This window comes from Chinchilla lanigera, unplaced genomic scaffold, assembly GCF_000276665.1.
Source record: "Chinchilla lanigera isolate Chin_1 unplaced genomic scaffold, ChiLan1.0 scaffold00067, whole genome shotgun sequence".
NCBI classification, from domain to species: domain Eukaryota; kingdom Metazoa; phylum Chordata; class Mammalia; order Rodentia; family Chinchillidae; genus Chinchilla; species Chinchilla lanigera.
Window position 1 is genome coordinate 2,261,198 of NW_004955468.1, and position 12,111 is coordinate 2,273,308.

General features: G+C 39.1%; 1 protein-coding gene across 1 annotated transcript in view; it reads right to left on the reverse strand.

The window, feature by feature from the left end:
* The window catches only part of Znf529 (zinc finger protein 529), a 17,397-nt gene continuing 5,286 nt past the window's right edge, over window positions 1–12,111 (reverse strand). The window contains exons 2-3 of the mRNA XM_013522320.1: window positions 5,166–5,262; window positions 1–1,930 (exon numbers count right to left, since the gene is read on the reverse strand). Of these exons, the coding sequence (XP_013377774.1) occupies window positions 558–1,930; window positions 5,166–5,262 (1,470 nt within the window). The 3' untranslated portion in view covers window positions 1–557. The remainder of the gene's footprint in view (window positions 1,931–5,165; window positions 5,263–12,111) is intronic.

Here is a 12,111-nt window from a genome sequence, read left to right on the forward strand (position 1 = left end):
TTCAAAAGACTTAATAACCATTTTGTATCTAATTGGGAGTTCTTACTCCATAGAGGAAGATAAATACATTATATATAAACCGAGAATGCAAAAAAAGGTATTTGAGTAATACTACAAATTCTTTAAAAGTAATAACAAAAGATCAAAACATAAACACGAGAAGTTATTATAAAGAAAACATGCCAGAACAAAAAACTCACATAAAGAGAACTCAAATCACTAATAATTGGGTGAACACATTTCAGAAATGAATGAATAAGGACTACACTATGTTAGTAAATAAAACAAATGTTAATATAAGGATAAATACTGGCAATATCTAACAGAAATGTGTATATTACCCATGATTGAAGAATTGTATTTCTAAATACAGAATGGTCATTACACAGATTTTAGAAATATTGAATCCCTTTAATTATATCTTATTAAATCCACAGGTTTTTCCACTGAAAATCAGAAATAAAGAGCCTTCATGTACTGATTTCATTCAAATGACTTCCCACTGGTAGACATTTTCTGATGTCAACTAAGATACACTAAAGGCATTACTACATTCCTTACATTCTAGTGCTTCTCACCCCTATGAATTCTCTGATGTTTTGAAAAGGATGAACTATGTCTAAAAGCCTTCCCACATGCCTTGCATTCATAGGGCTTTTCTCCAGTATGAGTTCATTGATGTTCCCTAACAGCTGAACTTTGTCTAAAGGCTTTCCCACATATCTTGCATAATAGGGTTTCTCACCACTGTGGATTCTCTGACGTTGAATAAGGAATGATGTAAGTCTAAAGAACCTCCCACACTCCTTACATTCATAAGGTTTCTGACCACTGTGAATTCGTTGATGTTGGGTAAGTTCACTACCTAGTCCAAATGCTTTTTCACATTCTTTACATTTATAGGGTTTCTCACCAGTATGGATTCTCTGATGTCTAGTGAGAGATGAACTGTTTCTAAAGACCTTTCTACATGATGTGCATTCATAGGGTTTCTTATTTGTATGAGTTATCTGATGTCGAGCAAGTTGTCTACTGACACCAAACGCCTTCCCACATTCCTTACATATATAAGGTTTCTCACCAGTGTGAATTTGCTCATGTTCAATGAGCTGTGACTTAATTCTAAAAACCTTTTCACAGTGTATACATTTATATGGTTTCTCACCAGTATGAATTCTGTGATGTTCAGTACGCTGTGAATAAAACCTGAAGTCTCTGTCACATTTCATACATCGGTAAGGTTTGTCTTCACTATGAATTTTATGATGTCTTATAAGTTGTGCATATATTCTGAAGGATTTCCCACAGAACATACATTTATAGGGCCTCCCACCATCGTGAATTATTTGAAAAGGAGCAATTTCTGCAGCTCTTAAGATCTTCCCATATTCTTTACATGTATAGTACTTACCATGACTATGAATGTTCTGGTATACATTAACATCTTCATAAATAATAAATGTATCACCACATTTCATGTATTTACAAGGTTTCACCCCAGTACAAATATTCAGTTGTAGTGTATGTGAATTATCTAGCCCAAAGGATTTCCAACATTCATTACATTCATGGGTTTTCTCATCAGTTAGTATTCTCTGATATTCATCACAGTCTGAATCACAATCAAAGACTTTCCCATATTCTTTATAGTCACAGGGCTTCTTACTGGCATCCATTCTCCATGGTAATGTGACACATTTATGATGTTTATAATTGGGTTCTTTGTCTGAGATTATTTTTATTTGATTGAAACATCCCCCTTCAAGTCCATGTACTTCAATCTTGCTTTTGCTTTGCCAGTCATTTCTGAAAATGGAGCTGTCAAGGTCAGCAAGTCTGGTGCTTTCCATTACTTCCAAATGAGAACCACTACTGTCAGTAATGCCCTTTCCTATAAATGAACTCTCTGTCTCACACCTCATCTCCAAATCTGAAAAGAAGGAAAAAATAATTTCTTTTTTCACATGTCATAAAAATGCAGAACAGCTGGACCTGGTGGTGCACGCCTGTAATCCCAGCACTTGGGAGGCTGAGGCAGGAGGATTGTTGCAAGTTCAAGGCCAGCCTGGGCTACATAAGTGAGTTCAAAGCTAGGCTGAACTGCATAGTGAGACCCTGTCTCAAAAAGACCAAAAAGCAGAACAAAGTAATTTATCTTAACTGCATGATTAAAACAGTGTTATGAAATTTGGAGAAAGATAAAGATAGCTCAGGAAATAACAATGTAACATAGGATTTTGAGATTTATAATAAGGAAAACATTATCAAATCAGTAGATTTGAAACTTAGTTATGGACCATCATGTTGTAAGCTTACTGACAAATACTGAGGTTCTGAAACAAATCAAGATAAGCTAAATTAAAAATCTGTATATATAGAACTGGACATTAGTGTCTGGTAGAGGTACGGCTAATGCAGATCAAAATCTGATCATACATAGTAATAATTTTATTATTTTTTTATTTTTTTATCTTGTGGTGCTAGAAATGAACCCTGGGCATCATGCATGCTAGACTGTGACTCTAGTACGGAGTTATATCCCCAACCCATTTTTTTTCTTTTTTCCTATGAAATAAAAACCCCTTACCCATAGATAAATGATGCTGCTCATAAGAGCTCATTTTTATCCACTTTCCCTCGTGTTCAAATTATCGCACTGTGCAACCATGTCAGTGTAGAATATGAAGGATTACTCAGAAACAAGACTCAGTTCAGTCACTGAGAGGGCCCAGAGGGGCTATCTTAACCAAGAGCGCCCACATTAGGGAGACTCGCAGGAGAAGTCCCAAGAAAAGAACTCTTCCCCCTTTTATTTAGAATATGAGTGTATGTGAAAAAAGCAGTTTGGGCAAGGAGCTGCCTCAAGGATAGGAAGTTTTCCTTGGAGGAAAGGTGAAGGACAACAGTCAAACACAAAACGTTTCACTAATCTGAACTTCATGCTGTTTAACCATTTACTTCTCACAGAACCTGTGTGCTTTTGCTGTGCAATTTAACCATTCACTTCTTGGTCAACTCCCCTATATCTAATCTCATTTAGAGCTACTCACAGGATGTTTCATTTTTCATAAATAAGCTGTACAATACAATACAATACAATATATTGTATCCAGTTCCTTTTCATTGTTCATGTCTAGAAGTTAACTCTCAACCCTAAAGTCAGTTCATTTTTATATCTATTCTAATAACTGGTTCCCTGCCCATGTAATATCCATTGTTCAACTGTGTATTAATAATTTTTTCTTTCGTTATACCATTAATTTCCTTATTCCTTAAAATCTGCAAGGACTTTTTAGCACTCTGGAGGCTGAGGCTGAAGGATTGTAAGTTTGAACCTAATCTGGGCAACTTAGGAACTTAACCGAGACCCTATCTCAAATAAAAGTACAAAGAAGGGCTGGGGACATAGCTCCTTGGGAAAGCTGTAGGTACTATCCAATCCCCCATACTTCCAAGACAAAGAAGCAAAACAACTAAACAAAAAACTTGAAGGACAAATGTTTTCCAACTATACACAAGAATATATTGTATCCTGTTGTCCTTACACATACCTAGCTATTGATTGATCAACTGAGAGATACATAGTTATTCTTTATTTATTTGTTACATAGGTCAGCTACCACTATGTAAATTCATGAGATCAGAGTCAGTTTTTGCTCCTTCTTGTTCACCACTATGACCAGACTGGCACAAGTGTAGATAGTACACTCATAAATTTACCCAGTGACACCAAGTTGCTGTAGTTCTCCATCATCACATCCCAGTATAAATTCCTCTGAGCAGAATCCAGATATTCCCAACCTTCCTGAGAGAAGCTGATGACTATATCCTCAAATGTCACCAACTCCTGAAATAATAAACTCAGGTAAGACTGCAGGTATTACAGGTAGAGTTGAGGAAACATTTTTGAGGAAGAAATAAATTTTAAAATTGCATTATGAAGAGGGAACAAATAAACAAGTAGCCTGGGAGATAGAAGCCTATGCCATGAGAAGTAAGGAAATGAGGACTGCCAAATTAGACTCTATATGTCTTTAAGGAATCGTAAAGCATGGTGGCTTATCCAGTAATCTCAAGTGCAAGGTCATGAGTTCGGTTCCCGGTACGGGGGGAAAACAAAAAGCAGTAATCTCAGAGACTTGAGACAGGATCACAATTTCAAGCCCAGCTTGGGTAACCTAGTAATTAAGCAGCACCTGGTCTCAAAATTTAAAAAGGGCTAGTAGGCATATTGCTCAGTGACAAGGGCCTGAGTTTAAACCCTAATCCTGAAAAAAAGAGAAAGGAATCCACTCATTTTGGAGAACTCTTCCTGTGTACTATAACACTGTGTAACTAGCCCAAGATGGAAATTAATAATCTGCTCACAAATTAAAAGAAGTAGTGCAGCACGTGCTATATGCTGCCTCATCAATTATTAATAAAGCTTTCTATACCCTCATTGCCCTGTTCAAGAAAAATATCTCTTAAAACACAGAGTATGAACAAAATTTTAAAATTTCTTGTAGCCAAGTTTATCACTGTGTATCATTTTACATTTTAAGTGAGAATTACTACTTCTGATGACAGTATTTAGTAAATACTTTTTGTGGTTATGGAGTAGTCTATTTGTTGAAAACATATCCACCTTACACTTAAGTCATAAATCTTTGACAAAGTCTTCTCAAATGCTGGGAGCCTAGAATCATTTTGTATGAATTGAGGCAGGTCAGCTCAGGTCTATGGAGAATCCCAGAGTTTAACCATATGGCATTAAATAGATCCATCTGCTCTTATTCTCTACATCAGAATATGACAGGAGCGGGGCTGGAGATTTAGCTCAGTGGCACAGCGCCTGCCCGGCAAGTGCAAGGTCGTGAGTTCGATTTCTAGTACCAGAAAAAAAAGAAAAGAAAAATCTTACCAGAATATGACAGGAAAAAATATAGGGCTTCCATTCCTATTCCATTTAATCTTGACAAAATATAGGAGTACTGAATATTTTAATTATTATTGAGTACTGAATATTGACTATTATTTGGAGAAGACACACACACAGAAGGGATAGTTTCCTATTTGACTCTAGCTCTCACTAGAAAATGAAAAAAGAATGAGTATGGGTTTATTAGAATTGTATAGGAACATTCAGAAAAAGGAAATATTTAGAAAAAAAATAGAAAAAATACATGGTCCATGATTATAACTGTTAAGAATTAATTGGTTGGGAAATTCCACTCTGGCAAAACAGTGTAAGGAGGTCCATGGACATGCTCCACAGTGAAACTAATAAAAAATTATAACAAAAAAATTAAGGTCTCCAGAAATGGCCCTAGGAACATACAGCCAATAAAACATTATAAAGTCTACACTGTATGAACCAAACTTATGCTCTCCTTTGTCCATCTGACCTTACTGAGAAAAAGACTATAGTCTAGACTGATACAGCCAAGGACACGGATTTCCTCACTGCTTCTGAACCCCTGCTCCTAATCACCTGGTTTTCTTCCTACAGTGGGTGGAACATCATGATTTCTCATCCTTCCCTGGTTTCCTGGGTTGTGCAGCCAAGGGATGGAGTGGGGGTTCCCTTCTGCACAGCCTCCATACACAAAATGTAGGCTTTACATCGGTGCAGAATTTCTGAGAATGCTACAGTTCCAGTTGCTTTGCCTTGGCTCACTGAGCAGGAGTTGCATGTTGCATTCCAAGACAGGCAAGATCTAGAGGGCTGGAATCCACCATCTACCAAGCACTGGGTTCTCAGAGCAGGAGAATCACTCAGAAAAGTGCATGCCATTGTCCCTGCTCTACACAAAAGCTGTAGTTGAGAAATTTGTACAGAAACAGAAAGCTCAAATGACTTCACTTGCAACAGAATGTGGAGAGCTTTAAGTCTAAGAATACTATCAAAAATAGTGAAAACTTGGGTGAAAGAAAATTTAGACTGATTAATTGGAGTTATACATGTATCCTACATTACAGGCTGGCTAGTTTGCCCAAAACCGGAACACCTAGGAAGACATTTTCTACTATGAGAACAAGCCTGAAACACTGACCTTAGGAAGTATCACTTCAATTTGCATTAGAATGTGAAACAGTACATGCACCTGGACACTACTAAAAACTATAATGCTGTGAGTCACAATTGGTGGAGTTTAACAGCTGAGTGTGTTCAGGGAGAAGAAAGACAGCCCTGTCCAAAACAAATTCATCTGAGGGTGACTTAGTAACGGCCATGATACACTCCCTCAGGGATAGCATCAGAAGTTTTGCACTATGGTGGGTATAGACTTCACTAAAATATACAGCCAAGATACACTAAACAAGAACCCAGTCAAAGTAACCATTCTTTGGGTAAAGGGATGGGAACAAAAGTACCAGAGTTGCAATAATTATCAAAAACCCCCACTTTCTACCAAAAAAATTGGAAGACAAAGAAACAGGAAAGTACTGGAAAATAAAGCAGGCAACAGAAACGACTTGTGAAAGTGACCAGACTTGACAGGCAAAGAGCAAAGTAGTCAAAGGCTGCAGGATGCAGCCTAGGGTTTGATCCCTGATACTGCAAAAAACAATCAGTTAAAATAACCATCTTGAAATTTTGGAATTAAAATATGTAACTGAGATGAAGGTTTCCCTGAAGGAACTCAACAGTAGATACAAACTGGCAGAAAAATCAGCAACCTGGGAGATGGATTATACAGATGTTATAAAAAGAACAAAGAAAAAGTGGAAAAACAACAACCTCAGAAAAACATGCAACATCATTGAGCACACCACAATATGTGTAATAGTAATACCAGAAGAGGAAGAAAAAGCAATAAAAAGTTTCAAAGGAATAGTGGGCAAAAATGCCCAAATTTATTGAAAAAATATTAATGTATACATCCAGAAATCTAAATGAACAAGCTGGATAGATGTGCCATTAGAAGCATTTATAGGGGTTGGGGATGTGGGTCCCATACTACCCCTGGTAGAGCACATGCTTTATCTACATGGATTCTAGGTTCAATCGCCAGCACAAGACAAACAAAACCAGCAACAACAAAAAACTCACATGGTATAAGTGTCTTTTTCCACAGCTACTTTAAAAATGAGTATTTTGGAACAGTGTGTATGTAACATTTGGACCTATGACATACTGACATGTAATCTATTTGCCAACAACAAAAGGGGTAAATGGAAGCAAAGCTTATTGGGGTAAGGAAATGAATTCAGTTGGTAACTCAGATTCACAGGATCAAATGAAGAGGACCAAAAATGAGAACAGTAATATGAAAATTACATTTTTTTCATACAGCTTTCAATAAAAACATGGATTTATATACAATAAAAATTACAATGGTGAACAGCTCTTTGAAACATTTAGATGTAATATGAATTACAGTATTACTACAAAAGGGATAAATAGAAAGTTACACGGGAGTTAACATTTCTGTATCTCACTTTAATTACGCTAATATACTTCAAAAGGTGTTTTTGATAAGATGTACATGCTAAATTGCCTGGGCAGGGCTCAGATTTGCAATCCTCATGCCTCAGCCTCCTAGAGTGTTGGGATTATAGGCACCACACTGGGCTTCATGACTTCCTAGCTGATCACTATTTCTCCATAGCAAGATCCCATTGGCTATCAGATGTGAGGACAGAAGAATCCAGGGAAATATGTTCTAAGAAAACATGGAATCCACAGTTGGGCCTAATAGGCATTTCCGTTAATGCTCTAGGCTGGATACTAAGGACAAAGTGCCCAGAAAACAATACAGCATAATTAGGTGTAGGAGTACTTCAATAGTAACCAGCCTTCACAAGCAGGGATATGTTCTTAAAGAAGAACATATCTTAAGTTTTATATAGAGAGGTACTATATACATGTAAATATTGTATATCATGAGATATACACAGAACAAACTTGGGGAAATGAGGTTACACACGCATTGAAAAGTGTGGGTGGTCAGTCGGTCAGTGTCAAAACACATCAATGTACTGTATACCAGGGTCACAATAGGCTCCACCCCTATTCAAAAGCCCTAAAAGCCCCAGGGGACTCCTGTCAAGACACACATTAAGCCTTTCCCACCACCTCGTACATACAGTACGTACATTCCGGAACAACGCTCTCACAACCAACACTAACAACCATCGTCGTCCGCAGCTCATGCATGCAGAGGCATGAGGCACAAATTTCCGCATTGCCTATCAGCGCCGCGAGAGCCTGGGACCTCTAACCGCGAGTCCTTCACGCAGCCTGACCTGGATCACCTTAACTTACCAACCGCAGCACATCACCACCCTGGAAGGGGAACCAAAACTTGAAGTTCATTCGTGGCCCTGGGCCTTGTAGGAAACGTAGTCCAGCTCCGAAAATGTCCAGGTATCATGATCACACGTTCTGCACCAAGCAGAGGAACACTTACGACTTGTCGGGTGCGGAGATTGCGGATTGTGAGCCAAAGCGAGCAAAGTAAGGTTGAGAAGGTTGAAAACCAGGCCTGCAAGTAATCGGAAGCCCCTGCCCGTGAGGGCGGAAGAGGGAGCCGGAAGGCCATGCCGGACTGGCGGAAGAAGCGACCGAAAACCTAGTTCACCCCTTTGGCCCCCCACCTGGTAGAGCACTGAAAACGCAGACCTGAAAGGACTGAGGGAAAGAAAGGGAATTCCGGATACGGCGACTAAGAAACTCAGACCCCAGCCTGGGGGAGTCCGGAAAAGGAACCGGAAGTCTGGGTGGGTTGAGAAGCGTAATGGTGTTCAACCCTGGGAAGCCCGTAGGGAGAACTTGGAGCCTGGGCTGGCTGAGTATTCGCACCACTCAGGTCTGGAAGGGCGGAGCCTCAGTCTGGGTATGGTCCTTGGTCCTAATCTGGCTGACTGCATTTCTGTTGTTATCTGTCATATGACAAAGCTGAGAAATTTTTAAATATTGATTCACTTAAACTTGTTAGCATATACCTATAGCTACATAAAATTTGTACTGGGGATTGAACTCAGGACCTTCATTCTGAGTTATATCCCAAGCTCTTTTTTTTTTTTTTTTTTTTTGGTTTTGGTTTTGGTTTTTCTCCGGTACCGGGAACCGAACTCACGACCTTGCGCTTGCCAGGCAGGCGCTTTGCCGCTGAGCTAAATCCCCAGCCCCACTCTTTTTTATTTTATATTTTGAGACAGGAACTTGCTTATTTGTGTAGACTGGACTCCAACTTGTCATCCTCCTATGGCCTCCCAGAGTGCTGGTATTGCAGGGGTGCACCACTGCCCCCAGTAATGACATTTTTAAAAATGAAAATGTCTATTTTACTCAGAAAATTGGTGAAAAGAGTAGCACTGTTTTTATGTTTTGGAAAACTTTAACGTGTAGTTTAAAGTAAGACAGATTCTCTCCTTTGCTATTCCATTTCATTGTCATCAAAATGTGTGAAGCAAATCCAGCTTCAAGTAAATATGCAAAGGCTTGCAGAGCTGAAGATACCCTGGAAGGATCCCCTTCTTAGTCACCTCCAGCAGCATTGCAGGTGCTTGTACTTCCGCTTTGCGCAGTCGGGACTACTGCCCTCCATCAGCGCACACAGCTTGCACTGACGTGACCCCTGGGATGTGGCTCTGCTAGACTGGGCTCTGCTAGACTGGGCTCCGCATGGGGTGCGCCCTGCCAGGCCATCTCAAACAGCTGGGCCAAAGCCACCGCCAACGCCTTCCCAACTTCTGAACAAAAGAATTTTTAAAAATTTGGATAGAGTTTTATGGAACTGGGGATGGGAGGAGTAAGATCTAAAATTAGTTTCATTAGATCTCCAGAAGCAGAGAAAAAATAATGTAATTGAAAAATAAATTGAAGAAATGATGACTGAAAGCTTTCAAGTTTGGTGCCTTCGAGATTCAAACACCTAAATAAACCCAAAGAAATCCGAGGTTCTAAGATATTAAAACTAAATTCTATTTACCTGGAATTCTATCTGGAAGGAAATAACTATATCCTATGTAGCAAAGAATCAGAGTACAGACAATTTATTCCATTAACCTTGCAACTCTATTCTTAAAAAGGGTAAAAGTGAAAGAACATGTAGAGATTAAATTCATGGTAAACAAACATGAGTGGGCATATTACCCTGGTTGATCAAAACAGAAGTATAAATTGAAAAACAATTTGGCCATATCTAATAGGGTTTAATGTATCTATTCCAGATGACTGAGTAGTCAGCACTGTTTCTGTTATGACACTGTGAAATATATTTCCTCCTGTTTCCTGTCATACAACTCCTAACATCCTTAGACTCTCCAAAGTGCTGTCTTTCTGTATGCTAATCAATTGATGGCTGACAGTCATGAGGTAGCTTCAAGATAGGAGTTGTTCAACTGAGAAAGAGGTTAAGATTATGGTTGGGACTTTCAGATCTGCTGTGTGTGTAGGGACATGAGGGTTAAGTTGACCACAGGTGGTCACGGGTTACATCAGTCATGGCTATGTAATGAAGTCTCAATTTAAACCCCAAAAAGACAAGGTTTGGAGAGGGTCCAAACTGCTAAACAGAGGTTCCTGGAGAGCAGTATGCCCATAGAGAATATGGAAGTTATGTGTGCCCTCCCCATTCCTAACCTTACACACATCTCTTTATCTGTGTCCATTGGAATATCCTTTAAAAGAAACCAATAAACATGTTTTTCCAAGTTCTGTGAGCTCCACTCTGGCATATTCATCGAACCTGAGGAAGGGATTGTGGTAACCCTGATTTACTGCCTGACAGAAGCACAGAGAAAATAAGCTGTTCTTGCAATTGGCACACAGGAGAGGGTCTTTTGGACTGAGCCCTCAAGCTATGGGATCTGACGCTACCTCTTGAATTAGAAGATACCAGCTAATGTCCACTGCTAGAGTTACTCCTTGGCTGGTGTATAGGGAAAACACACATCCAGTGTCAGAAACTGTCTTAATTACTTTTCTCTCATTGCTAAGACAAAATACCCAATGCCCAAAGCTAAAGGAGAAAAGGTTTATTTGGCTCACAGTTTGCAGAGGTTTTAGTCCATAATTAGCTGGCTCCAAGGCAGGATGGTGTGGCCTCACAGAAGAAAAATAGTCATGGCAGGCAGAAGGTAGCAATGCAGTAAGGGACCTTAACAGCATCTTTCTGCCCCTTTTATACTCTTACCTAGGCTGCTGGGATTAGGGCTGTGCCAAACCAATCAGTGTACTGATTTAGTAATCACCCACTCCTAATCCTAGCACCCTTAATCCCACCATTGTACCATGAATCAGTCACACTCCAGATTCTACATCCTCTGCAAAGCCCTACCTATAACTGCATGAGGCTTTGTGGGGACTTCTCAACACAAGCTATAATAGCTAATGAGGTGTATAATAAATACATTTTTTTAAATGGCCATTGGTGCATACAGAATATTTTACTTGTACTTCACCCTTTGTGTATTTCACAGCATATTTTAGTATTTTGTCTGTTACAATTTCAAACATTGAATGGAGGTATTGGCATTCTGTCCAATATGTTTTACCCCTGCCAAAAGCCTCACCATATTTTCAGACCTAGTTCTAAGATTGGATTGTTGCATTTCCTTGCATGGTCATTTTACATTTCAACCAAATATGTACTCATATTGCTGTTTTCTTCATCATCTGAAGTAAAAAGGTCTGCATGTCCTATATCTGTATCTGTTGATTCTTCCTCCATTTCACTGTCACAGGAACTTTAGCTCATATGGCCAACGTCAAAGCCATCATCACCTTCATCATCATACACCCACACCACTCTCTGTTATGAAAACATATATTTTACCATAATGGATCATCTTCATCATCCATGTGTGAGTAATCTGATCATTTTTTTTACCTCCTCCAAAACAACTGTGCTACTTCTAACAGAAAAATCGAGGAAACTTTTGTTAAGACAAAACCTACAGTGGTATGGGTGTATTATACCCTCTGTGATGTTCAGGTAAACATGCAAAGCCTGTTAGAGCATGATGTTAGTGAAAATTCTGGCTTGACACTTTTGCACATGTGCACACACCTTGCCTTTCATCATACCAAGTGGGTAAACACAAAGATTGCTTCCTATATCCCTCAAGCAAAGGTACTGAGATGCACAGCTGGCTTCTGTTATACTAAAGTAAAAATTT